General features: G+C 43.6%; 1 protein-coding gene across 1 annotated transcript in view; it reads right to left on the bottom strand.

The window, feature by feature from the left end:
- TRHDE (thyrotropin releasing hormone degrading enzyme) overlaps positions 1–25,585 on the bottom strand; it is a 214,264-nt gene extending 188,679 nt beyond the window's left edge. The window contains exons 1-2 of the mRNA XM_027812500.2: positions 24,067–25,585; positions 18,031–18,304 (exon numbers count right to left, since the gene is read on the bottom strand). Of these exons, the coding sequence (XP_027668301.2) occupies positions 18,031–18,304; positions 24,067–24,878 (1,086 nt within the window). The 5' untranslated portion in view covers positions 24,879–25,585. The remainder of the gene's footprint in view (positions 1–18,030; positions 18,305–24,066) is intronic.
- Between the last annotated feature and the right edge of the window lie 586 nt (positions 25,586–26,171).

Here is a 26,171-nt window from a genome sequence, read left to right as displayed (position 1 = left end):
ACTTTTAGAGGAGAGGGCACATAGAGACATATGCAACCTCAGGAGAAGCCTGGACTGTGCCTGTGAGGAGAAAGCTCCCCTAGGCAGCAGAGCATGGCACAGAAGAGCTAGCAGGCACACTGGCATCGCTGCGTGTTACAATCCAGCATCGCTCAGAGACACGTGTACAGCAGAGGAAGAGCTGTGTCTAAGCTAATAAGCCTTGACTTGCAGCACAGTAAATGACCTGGGACACACCACTCTGCTGACATTGCTATCTCACTCTATTCCAGAGGCAGCTAAATCAGTGTCCATTAAGGGATCACCATGCTGTACTTGCACTGTACTCCACTGAGGATTACTCACCTCTCCCTAAAAAGGACAGATGTGCTTCATTCATTTTATGCCAACGCAGGAATGGGGTCAAGTATGAGCTGTGCAATAGCTGTAAGTCAGCTAACAGCCATCGTTCTCCACATTCTTCTCCATCATTTCAACACCACACCACAGACCCTTAAGCTGCAGCAAAGGACACTTCATTGATCTTCTCTGACCCAAATTTCACCGGTGCACTTGCACACTCTGCAAAGCACTTTCATGGAAGACCCTGAGAAATTACTCTTCTTTAAATGCTGATTTTTACTTTGTCATTACTGCTGAGATGGGCAAGGGGTTTTCAGACTCAAGCAACAGGCATTCTGAAACCAGTATGGTAGTACTGAAGGGGGGGGGGGGGGAGGGAACAGTTTAATAGGTGGTGGCCTTTGAGCTCATGAAAGCTGAAGCCTCTTCATCACATGCTAAAAAGAGAGGGTATTTTGGAACAAACTCCAAATCCTAGGTCACTGGGGGCTCAAGAATAGAAATAGACCAAGTTACAAGGTCGATCACATAAGCAAGCCAGTAGTAAGCACAGCAAGGAAAAGATCTGATAGCTTCATCCCCTTTTGGTCCTGCAGCTTAAAAAAAAAAAAACCTGAGCCAAGAAAGTAAATACAAGATTAAGGGTTTGTCTACACTGAATGCTGCAATGTTTGAAGAGTTGATCTGCGGTGCATTTACTCCCACGTTACACAGCATGATCACAACTATACGGTATCTCCATTTAAATTAGTGGTGTGTCTACACCTGACCTTAGCGGCTATGTTACCTATCCCTGCTAGTTTATATACCAGTAGCTCTCCTAGCTGTACACTGCACTGCATTCATATGGATGTAGCCAAGGCCTTAAAATCCACAACAATCAAATATTTATCAAGTACAGGAATGCATGGAACAATATGAACCTGAGAACAATTCTGTCTCATTTAACTCCCATGATGAGAGAGTTAGAAGCAACCTGAGTTCATTCTGTGGACACAAAAATAGGGCTCCCAACAGGTTTATACATTGTAATCTAACCTGGAAAGAAAGAAGAGCTCTGGTTCACAAGTTTCCTGTACACTGGTGGATTCTGGGATTCACTTACTAAAATGAAGAAGCTGGAAAGGAACAACCGAGAAAACAAGTGTATTTTCAGCTGTACAAGGTGTTTGGAGGCCATTTGCAGTCATCTGTGAGCCATGACAAACAGCCAATAACACATTATACTGGTATGAAATGCTATCCAGAATATTGAATTTTAACTGGGAGGGGCGGGATTTCATTATTGCTATTATTATATTATATTGCAAATAGGTAATGTGGAAACACATCATTCATGATTACAGAGTTTGTGATTCCACAGTCAGCTATTCGAAAAGAAAATTCCAGCTTGCAAACAGTTTGCAGATGTTCCAGACTACATTCATTAAAAATACATTGTCAGATCCAATCAGGAACAAAATGCAAGTTTGCAAAAGTCTTTCAAAGTTATTGTGGATTCCTTTTTGTGTCTTGATGCCAGTGTAGGCACATTCTAAAATGAATTATGTTTCCATTGTGCATTTCCCACAAGCAGGGCAGCACTGTGCCAATGCATAATAATTTGAAACATTAATATTATTTGAAAATAACACAGAAAAGGTACTTTTATTATTTATTTTGATAAAAAGAAATTGATAAGTTTGCTAAAATTATTTTTTATACTACTTTCAATTACAGTGTAACTTGGTCATGTAAATACTAGCACTACAGCCTATAATCCTCTCTGGTAACTCTGCTTTCACCACCCAGGGGTTCAGCTACCCGCATGCCAACATCCAGCTCTAGTATTGCCTAGCTGTGTAACTCGTGAAGAAGGGCTATGAGAAAGTCTGGTGACAGAAAAAAATATGAAAGTTGCAAAGGTTAATATTACCGAGACAACATCATTGCTAGCTCAGGGATTCAAGAAGAAAATACCAATACAATGGTACCAAATCATGCAGAAGTTAGCTGGCCCCACTGGGAACCATCATCTCCAGCCATCAGTATTATCAGAGCTGGTGATACATGGCAGCTCAGCAACACTGAGGGTCTATTGAAAGCAGCCACACAGGACATTCTTTCCTCCCCAGGCAATGCCTGCCAGGTCAGCAAAGATTGTGAGCAATAGAGAGCACACTAACATAGAGCCTAGTAGCTTGTTAACCCCCAGGTATCAAACAAATAATTGTTTTACACTTTTAGGGTGACTGTATCCTGCTTGTAAATTCTTTTTATACCCAGGTCAAACAAAACAAAAAGGGGTTGTAACAGGCCTTACCTTGACAACAAAACTCCATTATTGGCAAAGCCAATAACCAAACAAACACTAAACACATGTCACACTCATCCTTATGACTTTACAAAATCAGGACATCTATTTTCCCTGCAATCAACTAATAAAAAAGTAATTTATCTTTATATGAATACAAGAACAAAAAACAAAAGGCATGCATTTTACTTAAAACACTGTCTGGGGTTAGCCATACCAGGCAATTGTGCATTGCCAAGCACTGATTTGATTTTCATTATACTGCACTGACGGCAAAGTCATTTATCTTTTTTCAGCTCCCAGTCTCCTTTTATCTTTTTCTTATGCTTCTGTATTTTTCCTCTATCCTGCAGTGTTGCTGAATGCTGATGAGCAGAAAATGGTACAAAACCACAAGACAGACTCTTTCAGATTAAAAGTTCAGGTATGGAAGCTCCAACTTTTTCCATTTTGGACTTCCTAAAGAAGCTGTGTATTTGGCATTGTCCAGCTATATAAAGATCGGTTAAATACTTCACTACCTGTCCCTCTCTAGAATAGACAGACTTTCAGCGACATGATGTTTCTGTCATGGTCCTAATGTGCTCTGTTAAGAAAAGAATTATCTTCCTGTCACTACAGCCTTGGATCTTTTAATAAAAAAATAAAGCGACCAATGCAAAAACAGTTTTCCATATATCAGAACCACAATTTTTACAATTACTTTTTTTTTTTTTTTTGCCTTGAACTTGTTACATTTGTAGGTTATTAGCATTCCATAAAAATCAGGAAAACTGGAAATATAAACAAGAAGAAAAAAATCTTCCCAGTGTTCTAGTACTTAGCCTTTAAGTGTGTTAGCATCTCACCAGGGATGTGCAAATAACTGATTTTTTCAGTTCACCAGCTGAACTTGCCATTCTTAGTTTGTTAGTATTGAATCAATATTGCCTTAACCCTCTTTCCCACTGAAACAAAACCAAAGTATTTCATCTCATGAGAGACAATACACTCCCCTTGAAATAAAGCTGAATGTTTAACTTCCTAAGATTTGCTCCAAACACAAATGTAACAGAATTACAGTCAAAACACTACAGCTTATGGTTAGAGTGATGCTTCATAAAGCACAGATGTCCCTCAGGTCCTAAAGGTCTCTGTGATGTACATGTCTGCCTACAAGATGGCGTTTGTACCTCCACCGTCTGTCAATGGAGGTCTGTTCAATAAAGTTAACAGAACCTAAGGAGTGATTCAGAATATTCCAGAACAGATAAACCTACTCAGGTCAGCTGACAGTGACTAAAATACACTCAAAGTGTTGAAGAAGTTGGTCAACCTTCAGGACAGCAATTGCCATTGCTGATGTCGCTAGAGTTCTCACCCAGCAGTGAACTGAGCCATAACTACCCATGACTTCTAGCAACAACCTCATTCTCTGTTCACTTGTTTACATGTGTATATTATCACATTGTCAGAATCTTTTTCAGCAAGACTTTTCCGTAAAGTTCCACTAAATTTTCTTACCACAAAACAGAACATGCAGCTGCTGTTTTCTTGCTAGACATGAACTCTTCTGCCACACCAGCAGAGACAAGCAATAAGGAATGTGTCCAGAACTGACATGGACATATAAGCAGAAAAGTGTGCAGTCTGTACAGAATTACTCAGAATAGTCATATGTACAAAATGCTGCAGGTGAATCTCATGACACCGAGTGGCTGGTTGGTAAAACGGCAGACGAAATTTAACACCAGTAAGTGCAAAGAAACATAAACAGGAAAAAATAACCATAACTACACATACACGGTAATGTATATAAATTAGCTGTTGCTCAGGGAAGAATTCTTGCAGTCACTGTGGACAGCTCTCTGAAAACATCAGCTCAGGGCTCAGCAGATATTCAGTAGGCAAACAAAATGTTACAACTGATTAAGGATAGAATAAAACCCAAAGCATTATTATGCCACAGAACAAACTCAAGCAAATAAACTTTGAGTACTGCAGGCAGTTGTGGCACCACCCCTCTCTTTCACTCAGTGTTTCAAACAGGCACTGTAGAACTTAAAAGGCACAGAGAAAGGTGGTAAGAACAAGAAAGAGATGGGAAGTGAATCCCACACAAGGGGAGATTAAGTACTTTTGAGTTCTGAAAAAGGACAGCTAAACCATCTATAAATTCAGGACTGGTACACAAGAAGTGAATGAAGAAAACCAGTCACTGATCGTCACAGCAGAAGAGGGCACCCAATGCAAATGTGGAAAAAATGCACTGAAGTAAACAACACACATAAGTAAAATACAAATCTTGTTGCCACCAAATGTCACAGAGAGCAAAGTCTTCCAACACAGACAATGCACATTCATAGAGAGCAGGTCCTTCAGCAGCTATTAAAACCAGTGGTCCATGTATAACTCCAGGTCAGAGTTACTGATAGCTGGAATCTAGGAGTAATCCTCCACTTTTTGTCATCTCTAAACTGGTCTCCATATAGGATACAGAAATATATTTCCCTCTGTGGCTGTTCTTACAATAAGCATGTTGGGGTTTTTTTAAAGACTGGAAAAAAATACTTCAGTGTGATCTAACACATAACTTGAAGACCAGCTCTGGCTGTGGGTCCCTTGCACAGTGCCTCTTCCTTGTGGATAATATGTTGGGGTTTTTTCTCCAGCTACAGTGACTGTCACAGCTAGACTCCAGGAAATAACTCATAATGGGTTCTTAATAAACAGGAAGGTGAGGTACAGATATAGAAATGGTAAAAACATCTCACCCCTCTGAAGGGTCTCACTTGTAATTCACACATATCAAACACCTGGCGTTAACTTCTTCACCTCAGTAATATTGACTGCAGCTTGGATGTGAAAGAGTAACACCTCCACAAGTCACAGTGGTGAAATACTTTTGTAGACAGTTTTATTTTGTTCTTAGTCCACAGTTATGACAGCATTATCTCTAAAAAGTACAGTCATGCATTTCATCCTCCTCTCAGGTTAGATCCATGGACTAGCCACACATTAGTTGAGATGGTTCAGTCAAAAGGTTATTAAATGTTGTTGTTAGTTTTCCTTTGGATTATTGCATTGAACAGGCTCACTGTTTAGCCAGAGATCACTAGATCGAACCGAAATGATACAGTAAAAGTGTGCAGGTGAGGGCAGGGAGGGAACAACTCTGTTCAGTAGGAACTCTCAGCTACACTGCATTACATACAATGCTAAACTGCACCCTGCAGTTCAGCAACATTATTTGAACTTGGTCTGCTGAACAAACAACACAGAAGTCCTTGGACCTGAAAGACAGCAAGTCTGAAGTGACTAGATGCCACAAAGCAGCCACTGAAGAAGAAAAAGATATGAAAATCTGTGGTTAAAAGTTGGTAGGGTAGGGGGGAGCTTGTCCAAGTACAGGTGACAGAGCTCAGTAAATACAGAAAAGCACTTCCATTTGTGTTTATTGTGATTGTTACAGCAGTTTAACTTCATTAAAGCACCTCAGCATCCGTAAATCTCTGCATTTGAAAGTAAGCATCTTCCAGAGCAGATAGATTCTGCAAGGAAATCAGTTTTGTTCTCTTCTGGACTTCCTGACATAGGTACTGCAAGGTATCATTGTACCGGCGAGTTCAATTAGGGAACAGACTATATAATTAAATCCATTTAAATAATTTAAATGCTGCTAAAGCACATATGTACGTAAAAAACAGTACTCAGGATACTTCTCCTTAGCCATCAACCTCTGATTAACAGGAACTATGAAACCAGGCAACTCTACACCACCAGCTGCACTATGATTCACTGATCCTTTTTATCCTTACAATACTTCATGGTGGTATAATCATTCCTAGTCATGTGTGGTTCATCAAAGTATTTTGTAGTAAAATCAAATGTTATAATGTGCCCTATTGTAACCATGCAAATTACAAATCTTCATTTCCATACCTAAATTATGCTTTCACCGAACTTTTTCCGCTGATCAAGCAGCTCTCACATACAACCTAGTTAGGCATTTCAAAGTTGTTTCACAGCAAGGAGACCCAAGCTTTCTGAAAGGTGGCTGTCTTCATCCCCTTCCACTTTCTCAAGCCTCTTCATGCGTTCCACAACAGTGTTATGAAAAGGTTTGCACTAGGTTCTTAACTCTAAGCTACCAGCGTATCTCCTCTGTATGCCTCACATTTCCTATGGCCAGAAGCTAATGTAACTTGACTTGGCAGACAAATTCTACAATACTTCCCATGGCAGCTCTGAATGATCGGTTCTCTGTGGATCATCACAAGCCAAGTAATACAGAGACCAAGGAAAAGTTTCAAACTTTCTTTTTCTACACCAAGATATCATATTCCCACTGCATTCACCTTTCTGCTATCTTGGGGCCTATTAACTTCACATATTCATTGTTAGCCCTTTCCACAACAGATGTAATATTTTTAAGTAGAAAACTTACTAGATTTTACTCTATTTCTTAATCCTCTGCATATTAAAACTTTTTTAAAGTCAGGGTCAAAGGGTGACTGCAATGGGATTTTAGAATTGCTCACATTAACTGCCTAAATTTCCAGTTCAAACCAAATGGGTTTGGCTCAAGAATAAACATTAAACAGCACCAAGGAAATTAAAAGTATAACCTTCTGTGTTTGGGTTTTTTTGAACATTGAAAGGCAACACCACTCCACATTTTGTGAGTAAAACAGTAGATAACAATAAACCATACTAAGAATCACAGCCACATGGAGAACCCCAACTAAACCTCAAACTGAGGAAGGTCCCAGGTTCCAGAAGAAACCCCTGCTATTTACTCCATATGAAACAAAAGGAATAGAGAGGAAATAATACATATTTCTTTCCCAACAGGAACCAAAATCAAGAGTTTTGAAATTCAGGCACAAAGGCAAACATACACATTACATGCATCACAGATGCATACTCTCTGTGCAGGTAGATGGACAAATATTTGCATGAATACAACTTGAGCTTGGGACGATAGGAGGCTTCCAAACAAGGGCAGAATGCTACTACTACCTTTACTGGTGCTTATCACAGAAAGATGATATAATAGAAGTACTGTGGACTGAAATGTATCAGATATTCTCTGTGATCACTCCTCTCTTACTCTAGGCACTGCATATTTAACATACTTTAAACATACGGAGTTGCTAAGGATAATGAAGAGAAGCCAAGTTTGGGCAGCACTCATTTTCCATCACCTGAATCCAGTTAGCAAAACTTCAGTAAAACCAGGATAGTTATTCCTTTACTCTGGGGTAGGGGAGGAAGCTTATGTCTTCTCTGACACAGCAGTAGCCAAAAATATGTTTATGACTTTAAATGAAGCAACACATTTTATCACTCATTGACATTGCCACATACAGATTTGGGCTTCTCTTTGAATTACCTGGGTCAGACTAAAAACTATCAAACTTTCTCACCAGGTATAAATAAAAAAAAAAAAAACCCACAACTTTTTTCCCCATGGTATTTAAAAGGTAACAATGAACTTATTCCAGAACAGCATTATAATTTTTTATACATATAGGAACACTTTTCAGTAAAGCAAAGCATAGCATTATGTACTGTTGTTCAACCACAGAGTGTGATTTATTTAGTCAGAGGACTGGAGAATTACAAGAAACACATATGTGGTATGCAAAAGATTTGGTAGGTACACTTCTTTCTTTGAAATTAATCCATAGGAATCCACTTCCCTTCTTCCTCCTCCACCTTTTATTCCCTTCTTCTTTTATCTTTATTAACTAAGGTACTGCTTGCTGCACTGAGGATCTGAACTCTTAATTGAGGTTCCAAGCTGCTGTGACTACCAAACTATCCACTGCTCTAGGGGAAGGAAGGGTGAGAGGGAAGAAAGTGTGGGTACCCCCAGAGGTGCCCCCAGTGAATGTTAATAGCCACCTTTAGCTTCTTATCCCCTCCCCCACTGCAGGCATTTCAAATAAATGAAGTATTAAGTCTTCTTGTTCTGTTCCTCACTGCCACACAGCTCCACTGCATGCTGTGAAACAAAACGCATCGCTAAATATTTTTCAGGATAATCCACTGCAGGATAACTTTTGTTAATACACTTTAGGTCATTTATCCTTCAAAGAGAAACATAATCTGCTTTCAAATTATGCTGTTGCAAATAAGAAGATAACAGGCTTGGTTCTCATCTCTGGCTGCTCTTGCTATGTCTCAACAGCACGCATCAGCCAGAAAGCTGCCAGACAGGAACCGCAGAGAATCTCCTAGGGGTACCGTTTTAGTGGAACCAGGCCAATGCAGCTGGTTCTCTGCCACCTGTCCCCACCCCACTGCCCAAGGGGGGTGCCAGGCAATGGAGCCGCATGCCAGGCTAAAGCGGCTGAGCAGTTGCAGCAGCCTGCTACAAGATGGAATAAACTCAAGAATGAGACCACCATCTGCAAGATGGTTGAGAGCCACCCTGGCTATTCCCACAGCTGCAGTTTTCCCTGTGCAAATTACACCCTCGGAGAGTAGCAGGGAAGGACATGTGAAGCCAGCCTGTACCCTGGAAAAGCACATTTACACCACGAAGCTGTGCCATTCTGGCATCCGATTAAAAAAAAAAAAAAAAAGTCTTCAGAAGAGGTACCTGAAGTGTGAAAGTATCCCACTGGAAGAATGAAATAGTCTTGGTAACCCTACAGACACCTTCATAGAGAAATCAAAAAGACTAGTTCCTTTACTAGTACAAATGGGGATAACACCACAAACCATAGAGCCTTTCATCTACTCCATGGAACAAAATACTGGGACAAAGGCAAAAATAAGATGGCATTTGTGCAGGTTTTCCAACACAAAAAAAAAAAAGATCAGGTACAGGCAAGCCTAAAAGGGTGAATGTCACAGACACCTGACTGTCTGAAAAGGAGGGGTTGGACTGGCAACAGTCGCGAACCTCTGAAATGAGTGGTTACTTTCCCACTACTGGCTATAAAAAGTGGGAAAAAATAAGCTAAATTCTTTGTTCCTGTATGAAAAATATGATTAAAACTTACCTGAACCCTGGAGGAGAGACTGGTCTATAAATAATAAAATTACACATCACTCTCCTCCCGCACAAATACAGTATCTGTCACTCAACTAGATGTCAACTAAGCCACCTGCCTCAGTAATCCATTTTCACTGCACAGAGCACAGTTACTATGGTAGGTATACAGTGTAACACTGGTTTGACTGACAGATGTTCAGGCTGGTGCAGGAATGTTCACCTTTATATTGTCCTGGAACGAGATACCTCCTACAGATTATTCGGCACTTCATTTATTTTTTTTATTTTTTTTTTTATAGCAAGAGCTCTTATGGAAACATGTTAATGGAGTCTTGCTACTTCCTTGGATGTCAGAAAGCAGAATTCATGTTGATGCCAAGGACGGAGATTTAACAAATAACTTAATGAAGTCAAATGTGACAGCAGAACATGAGGCATAAGGAGACGTGAAAGAATGTCGTACAGAAAGCAGAGCACAGCTCAAGTGTTCAGCCTTCACTATGAGTTATATTGTCATAGCACGTATTACTAAGCATATGCTCATTAGCACATGAAGGGAAAAGGATGTGAGAGTCTTGCCTATTCCATCTCCCTCCTTCCCCTGCCTGTAATGTAGGAAATGGGAGGAACTACAAGGACTTCACACTATTCTCCACTGAGCAAATGGCAGGAAGTAATGGAAAGTACTAAGAGTCTCAGACCTTTCTTCTCATTAGCCAGAAGAGACCCCAGATGAAGCAACTAAAGGCTGAACTGCTCTTGAAAGTACAGAATTGCAATTAGAATGCTGTTCTGACAACCATCAGACCAGGAATCACACATGCTGCCTCTCTCTCTGTTCTCTGTTATAGCAGGCAAGCCATAAACCCACAAACTAATAAACTGTATTGTGCTTTTCAACAGTCTTCTTGCTACTACATACAAACTTAAGTACACCACTGCCACCAGATACCTACAGGTGATCTTCCTAACCAAAACTGAAACAAAACGATGTTCCCCAAAACGTGTATTTCAATTCAATAATGTTATTTGCAGAGTGCAGCTGGGAGTTTACGTTAATAAAACAAATACCACATTTGAATACTGCATGTACTACAAGTGCTGATGGAAAGCATTTTTTAGAAGAGTAAGCACAACACATGTACAGTGTTTTCCTAGTGCATTCAACTTGCAAATTCAACCAGAAATCAATAACAAGGGATTGCAAGTTTGGAATTTATTTTTTTAACAGATTCCCTGGCATATTCAGTTTAGCATGCATGCTGATCACATAGGGTTTTGTTTGTTTGTGGCATAGTTTGTAGCTATAGTATTTAAAAATTAATAAACTAGAAGTCATTTTCAATATACAAACCTGAAACAGAATGGCTAAACAAATATTGATGTGGTGAATCTGAGAAAGCTGTGATTTCTTTGGATTATTAATGATTTACATTAAATTACAGTTTCCCACTTAACTAAAACCATTCACAGCAGTAAGCACTGAACTGAGTAAAAGGTACTTCTAGAACCAGCCTTTCTACTGCTACTACAGAGAAGATTTCATACAAGCAAAAGAAAGCACAAACACACCTATCTACATTCATAAGTGTATGTGCTTTTCTAGCTCGATGTAACTGCATACCTCTCAACACATTCTTTGTAACATGCATTGTGTTTTGTTTGATGAAAGCCATTTTGGAGAAGGCAAGAGTGGGAAATTTGTAATGAAGATCAAAAATGAATGGATATCATTGTATCACTATGAGAGCAGCAATCCAGGACATCTTAAAATTAAATGTTGTAAGTCTGCATCGCACCAGACTTCAGAAATACGTCTGGTGAGCTTCCTGCATTAGCTGCTATCTGTTTATCAGATACACACGTGGCCTCCCAGTGGTAACTGATGGGCTAACAAAAGTTACATTTCAAGTATAGGGGCACTTAGAAAGTAGAGCTCAGCTCTGGAGCTGGACTAAATTCAGGTTGCAGAGGAAGAAAACCACATTTTAATTGAGGACTAATTCTACTTTTGATAGCTAAATCGTTCTGCTGTAACTAATTTGCTCACCCACAAAGAATCATCTGGTGTATAATTGCTTCAATACTGATTAATAAATAATAACTGATGGAGAGACTTTGCTGGCAGTTAATAACCAGCAGCTGAAGAGAGGGCCCAAGGAAGAGCCTCAGGCCTTTAACCCAGGTAGTCATTAACTGACATAAAATGTCTGGTCTTGAGGTCATAACTGCTACTACATAAAGATATTGATACATTTTTCAAATACAGAATAATTTTCTAAAAGCTACAGGTGGAACTGCACAATAAGTGCAGACTTATTTTAGAGAGAACTGATGGTTTTGGTTTTTTCTCACAAGGAAAAAATGGCAGAACCCACTGGGGAAAAAGTTACTCGGAATATTCAAGTCAGCTCTTCAGTCTTCTCAGACTGATCACTGCACTGCAGATGAGGGAATGCCCAGCCCAGCTCTCCAGCATCTCATGGATTCCTAAAAGCACTACACTACACCTCCAGTCATCTTGTCCTAAGGACAAGTATAAAAATATAGTCCCATAGTGCTGGACCTAAACTAACATGAGCTGTTGGACACAGGCTGATTCTGCTGACAGTCTGCTTTATGCAACTGTCCACTAGCCCTTCCTGGGCAAAAAAGATTTTTCACTTGTGCAGAATCAAGCCACTATTACTGCACATATACTGCACTGTGTATACTGCACATACAGATCCCATTTTTGAAACCACTCTATCTTTTCTTGTGACGCTGAGCCAAACTGAGTGAGCCTAAGAGAATTCAGTGCTGGGACATTCATGCAGGCTCTCTGCAAGCCAGAGAGCGCTATGAAAACAATAATTACAGCTCCTCCTCATTGCTCAGGATAAGACTTAACTGTACTGTAAAGTATTGAATTAAGATCTTTAGAAACCAGGAGCTTGTGATCTCTAATTACATCTTAGATAAAGTAAAAACAAAACAGCAGTGCAATAAAAGTTGGCCTTATTGTGGTATGACTCTTCTCGTAAGATCTTTCTTAGCCTCAAGGTCTTTCTCTGCATCATGACAAATCACTTGGCACTGATGACTCTACAGTAACATTTAATATCACTGAACCAAGACATACGCAGTTGTAGAGGTCTCTTCAAAAGTGTAACATGCACAGATTCAACCAGCCAGAGAAGTCCTACCCTGAGCAGCTGACCAAGCTGTGGTCAGGCCCCCATGCTGCCAGCCCTGCAACATATGCTGCAACCATTCTGGAACAGGAACAGCAGTAGCATAAGTGAGACTATGCAAAATTCTTTCAGCACTGCCTTCCATCAGCATTCCTCCTCCCACTCACCACCATCCAGCCAGATAGCCACTTCCTTTCACTGCTGCTCACTCCCATCTGCTCTGGTGCTGACTGCACTTGCTCTTCTGAGCCCTGCTCTCGCAATTCCACCTGACTCCTGTCACTTCCATGCACTTTCTTTTTTTCTTTTTAGCAGATACTCCCCTGATAAGAGCCAAACACTTTAAAGCTGCCAGTTGGCACTTTATTTCCATACCTATCTCCACAATCCATCCACAGCAAAAGACAAGAATGGTAGAAGATGAATCTCCCTGAAACATCTCTTTCCAGCAATGCATTCATCTCTGCTGATACACTGTGCTTTGTCGCCGAGTGCTCACTCCTTCCACTAGCGGAAAAGAGAAACAACTAGCAGGGAAAAAAAGGAATGAAAATAACATATGAGACAGTGAGAAGGCATGCAGGATATAGTGAGTTTTCATGTCAACCTGACAAAGCAATGAGAAACAGAGGATTTGGGGAATAGAAGTACAGTAAAAATGAATCCAGACAGGGCAAAAATAAAGTAACAATAGTAGAAAAAGGCCTGGTGGATTGAAAGCACAGATAATGATGTGACAGGCATTACAATCCAGCCAAATATATTTTGCTTTTAAGAATTACTGACAAAGAACATACCTAAGAGGTATGATGAGGAAACACAACATACAAGTTGAAGGAAGCAAGCATGTGAAGGTAAGTGGAGTTTTCTGCATTATTGCACTGTGCAAAGATGACAGTACACAGATCCCGTGATTTTCACCAACTACAGCTGGTACAACTGCTAGAGCCATACAAAGATCAGCTAAGCCTGCTTGTAAGGGCATCCCCTGCTCCCTCAATACAGCATTACCTCAGGCAGCACCATGGTAGACCTATGATGCTCCCTAGTCCACAGCAGCATAGATGACTGCACCACAGCTCTTGCTGCAGGAATCAAGCCCCTGCCCAAAGGCAAAAGCCGTTGGCAGTGATTTCCTGTAATCCCAAATGGATCTGAACAACACATTATGTACCTGTAATGCATATAAAATGTCAACTTTGCTTTCAAATTACCTGTTCTGGAAGGGATTCTGATGAAACCCACGTGGACTGAAGAACTCTGCTAATGATTCACATCAACTGGGCTGTGCTGATAGAAAAGCACTGCTTGTCTTAATTCCCCTTTCCAAAATTAATTTTAGTATATGAAATATAGAACATCTTCATGTCTGCAAGAATTATACAGGATATATCAAAATTACAATTTTGATTGGCTACTTAGGCTTTCCAAAAGTCAGTTTCTATTTATAACTTGATTTGTATTTGAATCTTACACTTAGGTTAAAATGAATTTTGAGGTCAATGACATTCTTTAAGAAAAACTGAACAGCTAATACTTAACCATTTTTAAGTTTTTTAATTTCACGGTTTCTTCTGTTGCTTGGGGAGTTTACCTACCCTCGGCCATAGCACTTTAAGACCAGTCAGCTGGAAGAGAGGTGAGATTTTATCATTAGTATGCTGTCAAAATTTGAAAGGACAGCCCTCTCATCCCAAAATGTTTTGTGAACCAAAATCAGGTTCATGAAAGTGCCAAAACAAAAGCAAAAGTATATGCTACCTGAAGTCTTTTAGGTGTTTCTCTACATGTCTACAAAATAAATAAAATATACATCGCATTAACTGAAGAAATATTCCCCCATGCAAGAAATGGCCGATCAAGATGTTTCAATATGGAGGTTTGTTAATTTTCCTGAATGTTGATTGATTTTTAGAAGCAAACTTGCTTCTGCCATACATTTATGTTCACTGCCATGGATATGGAAGCAACTCAATTTTAGTGAAAAAGTGGATTTGCAGGAAACAAAGAAGTTTAAAATTGCATGTGCCAGAATTCGGATAATTTCGAATTCACCCAGTAGTGTCCATGAACACCTGGCATGGCAATAAAAAAAATAAAATAAAACACCTCAAAAAGCTGGAACACCTCAGCAATTCATCTGAATGAACATAGCTCTGAACTGAAGTCTTTGCTGTGAGTTCATGCCTTAAATCTTTCAACAAAAACTGCACAACAATTAAAGAAGATTAGATCACAAATGGACTGAAAAACAGCAAGATGTATTTAACCAATAACTCAGTGTAAACTATTTTGGTATTCCTGGGCATTAATATACCTTTGTGATAGAGGCATTATAAAAAAAGAGCTAAAACTCTACACTAACCAATTTTATGGGATAAGAGACTATCTCAATCTATGCAGGCTTTTGGTCTTCAAATCTTTATGAAGATTATGTAGTAATTTGCATAACTGTTGGCAAAGTTCTGTACAGTGGCACTGTCAAGCTAGTGCAGTATACGTATGTATGTCCTACATATGCTGAACCAACAGACTCAAGGTAACTGTCAGGCTCTAGTAGCCACAAATTCTTAACACATTAATACTTGGATTTTCTCTTCGGATTCCTGTTAAACCCAAAGTCTTTAGAACAGTTTTTCCAAACACAAGAACAGCAGAAAGTTACCAAATATTGCCTATAAGACACGAGTGTGCCTCTGTCTTCAGGGTATCAAACATACTCAAGCAGCAAAAGTCTGCAGGATACAAGCTCTACAAGAAAATTAGTTGAGTGGGCTGTATCTTTCAAATTAATGGTCCTGAAGGTCCATCCTGCCCATTTCATGTACTTGCTTACACTGATGTTGGAAGCTGAACTGCTTGCAGCTGTTTCTCAGATGAGTCTAGGATATTTCAAAGTGAGATAAGAGGACAAACCTGCACACATTACACTGTATTAGAGCACAAGGAGCACAAGACCTCTCTACTACAGCATACACCAAAAACTTCAGTCTTATTACACTTACAGGAGAATCTCAAGTAACCAGTGTTTTCTAAAGCTGAAAAATACCAGGCCATTCTTACCTTAAGATTAAATCCTTCAGCAGGTGGAGTATATTACAAAAAATCCTCAACTCCTACACAGACAAAAGTCTGTTTCAGTAGTGGTTGATAGGGAGTAAGAGATGGCCTGATACCTCATCCTGTTCTACTGGGCCAGTGAACACTCCTTTTTATCAGACAGTGTAGTGATAGGACAAGTGGTAACAGTATTAAACTGAAAGAGGGTAGATTTACATTAGACATTCTTCACAGTGTGGGTGGTGAGACACAGGAACTGGGAACAGGATGCCCAGAGAAGTCACAGATGCCCCATCCCTGGAAGTGTTCAAGGCAGGGTTGGATGGGGCTTTGAGCAACCTGGTCTAGTGGAGGGCATCCCTGCCCATAGCAGGGGGGGTGGAACTAGATGATCTTTAAGATCCCTTCCAACCCCAACCATCTATATAACTCTATGACTATTACAACAGCCAGAGGCAACCAATTCCTTATCCCAACAGCAATCCCTCTTCTACAGATAATTAATCTGCTGGTATCAACGCTAAGAACCAGGCATCAACTTCTCCCTCCTTACTTCTTTGCCTTGGCACTTGTGAGATCCTTTTCTAAGTGAACTCACTGAACTAACAGCAAAAAAAAAAAAAAAAAAAATCAACAGGAAAAAAAACCAACAACCCCACAAACCCAAAGGCTTTCTGCCATCACAAGTAACCACGAAGACTGCAAGCATGGCCTCAGCAGTTCCCACATCCTCACACTCAGGTTAAAGCACCTCAGAGAATCACTTCCTAGCCACGCTTCCTCCTCCTCTCCTTCATGGGGCCAGAGGGTAACGTCATAGTCTGCTGGCCATGGTACTGAAGGGCTGGAGAGGAGTGAAGGGCCCCCAGTGTCAGACCCTTACCCAGCTGTTGGAGTGATAAAACCAAGACTTATTTCCTGATCACTTCAGCACGGCCTAAACGAGGGTTGCCAATGCGGAGGGCCATCCTGGTTCCACCTTCCATCAGCACAGCCTTGAATTCATACCAGGGCTCTGGCAGTCACATAAAGCGCTGGATCAGAACTGATCTAGTTGAAAACTTACCACACTCTCATTTATTTGTTCAGGTCAGTTTTCAGTCAGATCATACGGCTATACAGAGCTGAAAGCTGGCACAAGGAAGGAAAGGAATACCTTTGGCTCAGAGAAAGTGGGATCAGCTACCTCCACAGCAGATCAACGCTCAGGCTAGCTAAAAGCGGTTATGGAGACGTTTCCTGACCTGATCAGCCATGGAAGGCAGGGATGCAGTCCTTCCCATGCCCCCAGGCTAGAGCACAAAATCATACAACATTTGCAGAAGTATAAGGTAAACACCCACTTTGCTTAGGCACCCAGCTTAAGCTGCCACCTAGCCCTCTGCTTCCAGAACTAGCTCTGTTTTGTTACTCACAGTAACTATGAAGGAAGGGTTTCTCTGTATGTTCACCTGAAAAATTAAGATGATGATGCCATGAAATATCCTGTTAAGCTGACAGCATTTCTCATGTATGTTTGGCTTGTTATATAGTTCTGAGCTTGATGTTTGTAAACAAAACCAAAACTGACATAAATAAAGGATTTTCTCTGTTTTTTTCATGGCGTAACTCCTGGAACCATGCCGTATTTGGAAAAGACAGTTCCAGAAAGTTAGTGTTTCCATCAACAACAGGAAGCTGACAGGTTGTAAAGTCCTGCTCCTGAGAAAGAGATCTAAGATAAAAATTACTTTATCAGCCTCCTGAGCTAGCACACAGCATGCCAAGGGGCATGCCAGTACTGAAAGGAGACTGGAAACCCTGCCAGTATTACTGCTTTCTTTTAATAAATAGTCTCACGAACACTGGTATTAAAAAGGCTACAGGAAAAACAAGAGAAAACTTCCCAAGAAAATGGAACTGAAATGAAATAGCATATTTAAAAGCTTAAAATTTCATCAGATAACCACACTTACTAAGCTAACTAGTTACAAAAATCATCAGAAAAACCCAAAAATTTTAGACAAACCTTCAGAAAAGGTCCCAAACAATGCACACTATCATTGAATAAACTGGCAAATTTTAGGAATGCTCATCAAGGAAATACTTTAAGTACTCGATGCTATGCTCCATTACAAAAAGTGAGGGTTTTCAAAATAATGAAATGTATTTCATACAGCATAAGAAATACTTACAACTACTCCACTCTTGGTGACAGTTTCCCGGTATGTAAAATTGCATACTGCCCAAGCTAGGTAATATGTGGACATGAGAGGGGTCTGTGAAAAATGATCGGTAACCCATCCATCTTCTTCAAAAACAGAAGTTTCAACCGGCATGTTGGACAAAGATAAGTAAGTTGCCTGATGCCTGATGCTGATTTTGAAAGTGGCCTTGTAGATGGGCTCATCAAAGCAAGGAAAGGCTTTTCTGGCATGAGTAGGAGAAAACTGCGTAACACCAAGAAACCTAGAAAAGAAGCAAACAAAAAAAAAGAAAGCAATTACTGACTGCGCACAGCACTTGATTCACAGATGTACCAAATAAGACATTGCTTGACTACTGCGGTTTAAAGGTTGAAAAAACCCCAAACTGTACAAAGTGTGCAGTGTGGGAACACTGCTTTATCACTCTTGCTACCTGTATGACTATGCAATTGATACAAAGTAATAGTCTACAAATTTCCTACAAATTTGCAGACACAACCGTTTAACATCTAACTGATGTTAAATAAACAATCCCTGGCCTTGAATCAAACTCCAGGTTCTAGCACTTTTGTTCATCAGTATGTGAAACAAGTTAGCCAATATCGGTTACACAGTGTAAAACAATCACAGCCCTCTGTTCAAAACAGGATTTCAACAGCCTTCAGGGAGTTCACTCTGCCCTGAGACATTGACAGGGCACTTTGCCTTCCTTTGGGTATGACAACTTACGGTCACATAGTACACTCAAGAGGGTCACTGTTTTCCACTGCTGATTACTTCCCTACCAGCTGCATGTAGGTCTGAGACACAGTATTACACAAAACTGCTGTGACCATACAAGTCCAAAAAACCGTCCTGTGAGCTTTGCAGAATTACAGGATCATAGAATGTTTGGGGTTGGAAGTGACCTCTGGAGACCATCTAGCCCAACTGCCCTGTTAAAGCACATTCACATATAGCAGACTGTAAAGGATCGCATCCAGGTGGGTTTTTAATATCTCCAGATAAGGACTCCAAATACAAGCAAATGATTAAACAAGCACAGAGTAGTTCACCCGTCTTCTACATGTGCTTTTTTCTGGCGTACTTTATAGACAACAAATCAATGTTCTCAGTTAATGGCTCAAATTATGAAAAGATATCTGAAGGAAGAAAAGATATTTATTATGCCACTGTACAGAATGGGAAGAGTTTAGTTCAACAATAAAATCTGTAACTGTTTTCTTTGGAACTAAAGAGATTTTAATCCAGATAGAGAATAGGAAGCTTTCTGGGTAAGACTTGTATTTACACACCTGGAGAAAACCCATGTGGCAACGATCTCTACGCAAAACAAGAAGCCACACTTAAAAGGCTGCATTATGGAGCTTGATAAGGATATTTTCTGGAGGTATGCAGGATGAGAAAATTACTATAAGCCAACTAGGTAACTGTAAAGGTAGCGCATATGTAGGCTTTTTGAGTGGTATTGATTCATGTCTCACTTTCCAAGGTTCCGTCAGTGGAAATAACTATGTGATTTCAGATACCAGGTAAAAATTTATCAGAATTTTAGCGGTTGACTAATCATCTGTTATTCCTCTGAGGGAAGAAGGTGGGAGGATAGATTTGATATAATGAAAATGGTGGCACCTATATTAATCAGTCTATAATCATTATTCTGCATTATGATACTCTCTTAATGCCAAGGGAGAAAAAATAGGTAGCCCATAATAAGAAAATAAAGTATCTAATTAATTTTTTTCTAAAACATCTTGGGTTTTATACAAATTCTGGAGCCTCATTTTATAAAAAAAAAAAAAAACCAAAGAAGAAAAACTTCTTGAAATGTTACACTTTTATCTTGCTATAGTGCATCCACACGTGATAGACCTAGATAGATATTTTCCAGTGAAATTATCACCTCTTTCAAATAAGGCTAGTTTTTTAAAGACCTGAAAAATTTTTCCACCACTGAAGCAGTTAACATTGGCCTTTTGCCTAAAATAAAAAGTCTTATTTGGCTAGTATTTATTGAAGAAATTCATCATAGCACATTTTTCTTGTCTCATTATAAAACATGGATTACTAAAATCATAATTCTGCATAAGGTTGCTAAATATAAAGTAAAAAGTTGGTGCCAGGTATTCCAATGTTAATCCAAGAAAATTCCATATTATCAGTGGATTTGCACTAGTGCAACTAAGCCAAATCAGCCAATTAAATGAAGCAAAGCAACTTAATTTATATGCAAAATATTTCAAGTGGACCTGATTCTGCATTCTAGGCACACTCTAAACAGCTACAGACATCAACAGAAGCTTCAAGTGAGCATGGAAAACTGTACTGTCCTGCTATTAATAAAGCAAGAACAATGAACTTTCCTCTGCAATTAACAATTTCAATGAGCTCCGACACACATGTAAATGCATACTTAGGGAATACAGTATATATTCTGACACTCTCTAAATAAGGAAGCTTTTTTTTTCCTACTTCTCAGAGGTCTTATCAGTAGTCTTTTAATATTTGTTATGTGTTATGTTATCAAAACAATCCCTTCAGCAGGCTAATAAAACCTGGTAAATGCTGCATCTTCTGTATTCTCACAGATAGATAGATATGTCCACACACACATATCGGGGCAAACACTGGATGGTCAATATTTCATACTAAAAATACATCAGCTACCAATAGCAGTGGTATTTATAACATGTGCATTACCATCAAACATCAATTTGCTTGTTGTGCCAAACAAAAGCAAAACAAAGTTATAAATTGCTTCCCAAAGACTAAACCCTTACACACATTTTTAAAAAACAAACAAACAAACCAAAACCAAAACATTGTCTATGTTTATCTATTTCTCTCTCTGTTAGGAGGAAGAAACAAGCAAAACGTCTAAAGCATGCCAAAAGTGAAGAGCAGGCTGAGTATTTCATCCATCTCTCTACACAACTCCCTGGGCACTGACATTTTTATCTCCAATTCCCCAAAATATCACTATAAAAAAGTTGTACTTCTGGGAATGACAGGCTTGCAGCCTGTCTTCTCAGCGTACCCACGGCAGTAATTTGCCGGTGTTTTAATTCCACTTTATCTATTAAAGGAAGACATGTGTTTCCTCAACAGCCTATCTATTTTGACATCTTAGTTGTGATAAGATGGAAGAATATGTCTGTTTGTTTTGTCTATGTGATGTAAGATCTTTTTTTCCTTTTCCTTTATGCCAAAGTTTGATGTTCATTTAAATTATGCGTGCATATTCTTATGGTACTCCACAGTAGCTCTGTATTAAATGCCTGTTGATTACTGCCAGTAAATTCTGGCACATAATGCAAAGCAAATTTGTAGCATATCACTTGCACTTTACATTTCAATTAAAGTAGCAAAGATTTCAGTAAGAAAATAAGTACTTTTATGCAGCTATCAACATTTCAGGCAGATTTACGACTTTCACCTGTGAAGACCAGAGAAAATTAACTAACTTTAGGAAAAAAGAATATAAAGTGAAGGCATTACTATGTTTTTGAAGCCTCACAGTTAGCCAGTTATTCACTCCTCATGTACAACAAAAGTGAAAAATGATGGTTTAGAGCCTTTTATAGCAACTGGTACTCCAGCGAGGTTGCTGTATTTTAATTGAATATAAAGATGTCAAGAAGCTAAAGCCCTGCTGGAACATCAAAGTCTCTCAGAGCGTGAGAGAAGCCTGTCTAACATAGTAGAAGCCGTCCATGTTTAAGGACGGCAAATGGTTATAGGTATTACCTTAAAAATTGGTTATTAATCAAAATGCAAATTGCTACACTGCAAGAACATGCTCTGAACAAAGAAGTTCTCTGGTTTAGAACATGTATTATTTCCTTATACTATAGTGAGTCGTTAAGCCTGTGACAGTTGAGAAAGAAAAATAGTACTTCTATTAAACACCTGTAACTGTAACCATGCATTGATTACAGTCTTAAAAACAACTTTTTACTGAAAGAAATATAAGTGAGCTGGTATGAGGAAAAAAAAATGCCACTGATTTCAATAGAACAATGCTACCTTACCCAAGGTAAGGATCTTGTCCAATATGGCTATATTCAAGTGTATCAAAAACAAAGCAACTTGTATCTGAAAAGTTACACGACGAGTACTGGGAAACAGCACCTTCCACCCTGTGTCTTAAGCTACCTTGATTATTCAAAAAGTGAGTAGGCCTTTTGTTTTTTAAATCATAACTGAGGCATTGGTATGTAAGTGTAGTACAGTAACTCTGGAGAAATGTCACTGCCACACCTGACAGCTCAATTATCCCTATACAAAGTCTAAATACACAAGAATAATAACTGCTTGAATAATTTGTTGGGTTTGTAAAGTGAATTATACCCCCTGCTGCTAACAGTATTTTGTTTTTTGATTTGCCCATTTCCATACAGGTCTGTAAGAACTCCTAATAACCCTAGTCATTCGCTCCTCTGTGATAAAAGGTATTTTATCTGCATCTTTTCCTACAACCATGCCATTATCAGATTTCCAGTTTATTTCACTGTGAGGACAAATCGCACAAACGGAATTTCAATTCCGCTAGCAGTTCTAACATTGGGCTGTTTAAAAGTGTCAGTAATCATAGTAAGGAAAGTATGTTTTAATACAAGGGCTGTTGACTTAGTTGAATTGGTGAGCGCTCTTTTTCTGTCTGACTTACTGTTTGCCCGGTTCTTCCAACTGTAAACTTTTCACTTCACAGTATCAAACAGTAAGAGAAAACCTGCCTACTGCACAGACGTTTCAAGAAAGGACAGCTTAAAAACAAACTAATTCTAAAATGATAAACTGCACCAGAACTATCAGGAAGCCCATCCCATCCTTCTTTTCTGTTACAAAGCCTGACTACGGGTAGAAAACTACTTAAAAAAATTTAAAAAATGCCTCTGTACCTGCCTAAATGGGGGTCTCCACAGCGGGCCTGCCTACCTAACAAGGGCCTCGACAGGGACCCAGGGGCTACAGTAACAGCAGCACATAGAGACCAAGATCGAGCCCCACTCCGCAGTAAGGCAGTGGAAGCTGACCAGGTCTGCCCTGTCACAGGGTGTAAATCTGCAGCGACTCAGTTGCAGCAAGTGGCGTAAACGTTTTCACCTTACGGGAAGTTACATCCCAGCACCTTTCTTTGCAAATAATAAAATAGAACCAGGGCAGCCGAGAAGTTCCGCTCCCCTGCACGCTGCTGCCTGTAACCTGGCACGGCTGTGTCACAGGAGGGCACGGGGAGCCGCACACAGAGGGTGTTTATCAAGCAGACCCGCAGCCTCCGTGCCGGGCGGGGTGCTTTACTCGTGCCACCCCTGGAACTTCGCCCCTTACCACCGCCCGTCTCCCACCCGCGCTGGGGCATCTCCTGACCCGCCGGCTACAGCCTGCAGCCTTCCCCGCCCGAGGCGGGGCGGCCCGGCGCAGCGCTCCGCTCGCCCGGCCCCGGCTAACCCCCGGCACGGCCCGCAGTCGCCCCGCAGCCGCCCGCCCGAGGCAGCTCCGCCCGCCGCCGGCGACGCCGGGCCTGCCCCCGCTCGCTGCCACACACCCCTTCAGCCTCGGCCGCCGCCGCCGGCCGCCCTGCAGCCGCTCTCCCGACACCGGCCGGCGGCGCGGAGCGGATCAGGGCTCGCGGCGCCGAGCGCCTCGGCAGCCCCGCCTTCCCAGCGCCGGCTCTCGGGAGCGGCCGGCCGGTGGAAGGGACGCACGGCGCGACAAGGCGGCGGCTGGAGCCGAGGCCAGGCCTGCGCTCCCGCACCGGCCGGGCGTCCAGCCGCGCTGGCGGCCGTTGGGGCGGGGGCCACTCCGCACCCCACAGCCAGCCCGGCCCCCCCTCCCGGGAGCCGGCCGGGCACCTCGCCCCTCAGCGCGCCGCGAAGCCCGCGGCCTCCCCCGCCTGGCGGCGCCGCGGCCCGCCGGGTCCTAGCGCCACCCCGCCCGAAGTTCAGCGCGGGCTGCCGCGGAGGGGCGGGGGCCGCCAACTTCGGCCCGAGTTGAGCTGAGGCGACGCGGCCGCTCCGCTACCTTCTCTCGCCGTGGAGGACGTAGGAGCTGCGGAAGAAGCCCAGCAGCTCGTTCTCGATGAGAGCATTGTAGATGATCTTGAGGTTGTAACTCCTCTGCACCTCCAGGCTGCGGTTGAGGACGACGACGAAGACCTGAGTCTGGGGGTAGAGGAAGGAGCGGGCCACCCGCACCCCGCCGGCCAGCTTGTCCTCGGCCACGCGGACCGCCTCGATGTGCATGCGGTGGGCGTGCAGCACGATGTAGCGGCTGGCGTTGCGCACCTCCAGCTGCACGTTCACCTCCCCGCTGAAGGTGAAGTTCTCCATGAAGGCGCTCAGCATCAGGTTGTAGTGCAGCGGCCGCAGGTGCCGCGGCAGCCGCGGCCGGGCCCAGGGCGGCAGCTCCCGCCGCCGCTGCCACTCCTCCTCCTCCTCCTCTTCCTCCGCCGCTTCCCCGCCCCGCACCTCCTCCTCCGGCCGGCCGGGGGGCTGCCCCGCGCCGGGGGGCTGCCGGGCCGCCCCCGGGAGGCTCCCGTTGCCGCCGGCCCGCGGCGGGCCGTCGGCGGCGGCGGCGCCGCACTCCTCGAAGCGGACGCTGAGCAGCACGGCGATCATGGTCACCGCCAGCAGCGCCAGGATGGAGACGGCGAAGCCCAGCACCAGGCGCTTGTGCACGGCGATGTGCCGCTCCGTGGTGCGGGGTCTCGGCCCCGCTGCCTCGGCCCAGGGTCCCGGCGGCAGCCCCCGGCTGCCGTTCCGCAGGGCGGCCTCCTCCTCGATCATCATGGGGGTGACAGGCGGGCGCTTCTCCCGCTTCTCCTCCAGGGCCATCACGGCAGCGCCGCCCCCGCCTCCCGCGGGGCCGCCGCCACCCGAGGGGGCCCCGAGAGCATGGGAGGCTCCGAGGCGGGGGGGAGGGGGGCTCGGCCCGGGGGGGGAGGGGGTCGCGCCGCCGCGCCTCTCACTTCCCGACGAGCCGCATCACCCTGGCTGCCGGCAGCCCCACCGGGGAGCGGCCCCTGGCCGAGCAGGACGGGACGGGATCGGGCAGGAGCCGGCGGCGGCGGGCGCTCCCCGCCGTCCGGCCGCCGGGGCCGCGCCGCGCAGGCAACTTGTGCGGCTTCTGCGGGGCACTTCAGCACATGCCGCCGAGCGCACCTCGGCGCCAAGGGGGAGGGCTCTGCCGCCCCGGCACCCCCGCTAGCGCCGCCGCCCGCAGGGAGCTCTCCTCCCCCCGCGCCCCGAGCCGCCCGGGCCGGGGTCGGGCTCCGTGCCCGGCCCCGGCAGCGCCCGAGCCATGCGCGCCCCGCGCCGCCGCGCAGGTCGGCCCCCCCGCGGGGCTCGCCGGGCACCGGGGGCGGCGGCACCGGACAGCGGCGCCGGGCCGGGCCCGTCCTTCTCCTCCGCCTGGCGGGGCTGGCTCCAGAGAGTCACTCCTCGCGGCTCCTCTCGTGCTTTGCCTCTTCTGCTCCTGCAGGTACGGCAGCAATCTCCCGGCTGGCTCGGGCAGAGCCGGCTATATATAGGCACCGGGGAGAGGCGAGGGAAGGGAAGGGATGGGATGGGAAGGGGGGAGAGGCGGGCAAGCCCCGCCGCCCCTCGGCTTCGGCGGCTGCTCCGGCTGCCGGCGGTGACGGCGGCGCCCCGGGGGAGCGGGCGGGGGCGGGAGGCGGGGGCGACGCGGGGACGAGGGAGGCTCTTCTCCGGGGTGTCACCCGCGGCGGCTCCGGCGGGGAGGCCGGCGTGGCGGCGGCGGGAGCCCCGGCCGGGGCGAGCGGAGGGCGGGAGCCGGCCGCGCCGGGGACGGGGACGGAGCGGCTGCCCGGCTGCAAAGCCTCCGGGTCGCAGGACTCCCCGGGATTATACGCGTGTGAGTGTGCTCGCCACACAGACAGCGAACGCCGGCACTGTGTCACATTGATACGGACTTAATAGAGCCGCCGACCACGCGTTTGGACGATAGCGCTGTCATACTAACGCGGGGATGGAGCCGAAAACGGGATAAACACTCCTGCTTAAATCGATAGGATTAATACGCAGAGAATAATCCACTCTCCAAGTGTTGGCTGGGACTTCTCCGAAATCCCCCTGCCGCCACTCGCCTCTGCTCTCCCTCCTGCCCGC

Source organism: Falco cherrug, chromosome 5, assembly GCF_023634085.1.
Source record: "Falco cherrug isolate bFalChe1 chromosome 5, bFalChe1.pri, whole genome shotgun sequence".
NCBI classification, from domain to species: Eukaryota; Metazoa; Chordata; class Aves; order Falconiformes; family Falconidae; genus Falco; species Falco cherrug.
Note: the sequence above shows the minus strand (reverse complement) of the source record. Positions and strands in the feature narration are given on the sequence as shown.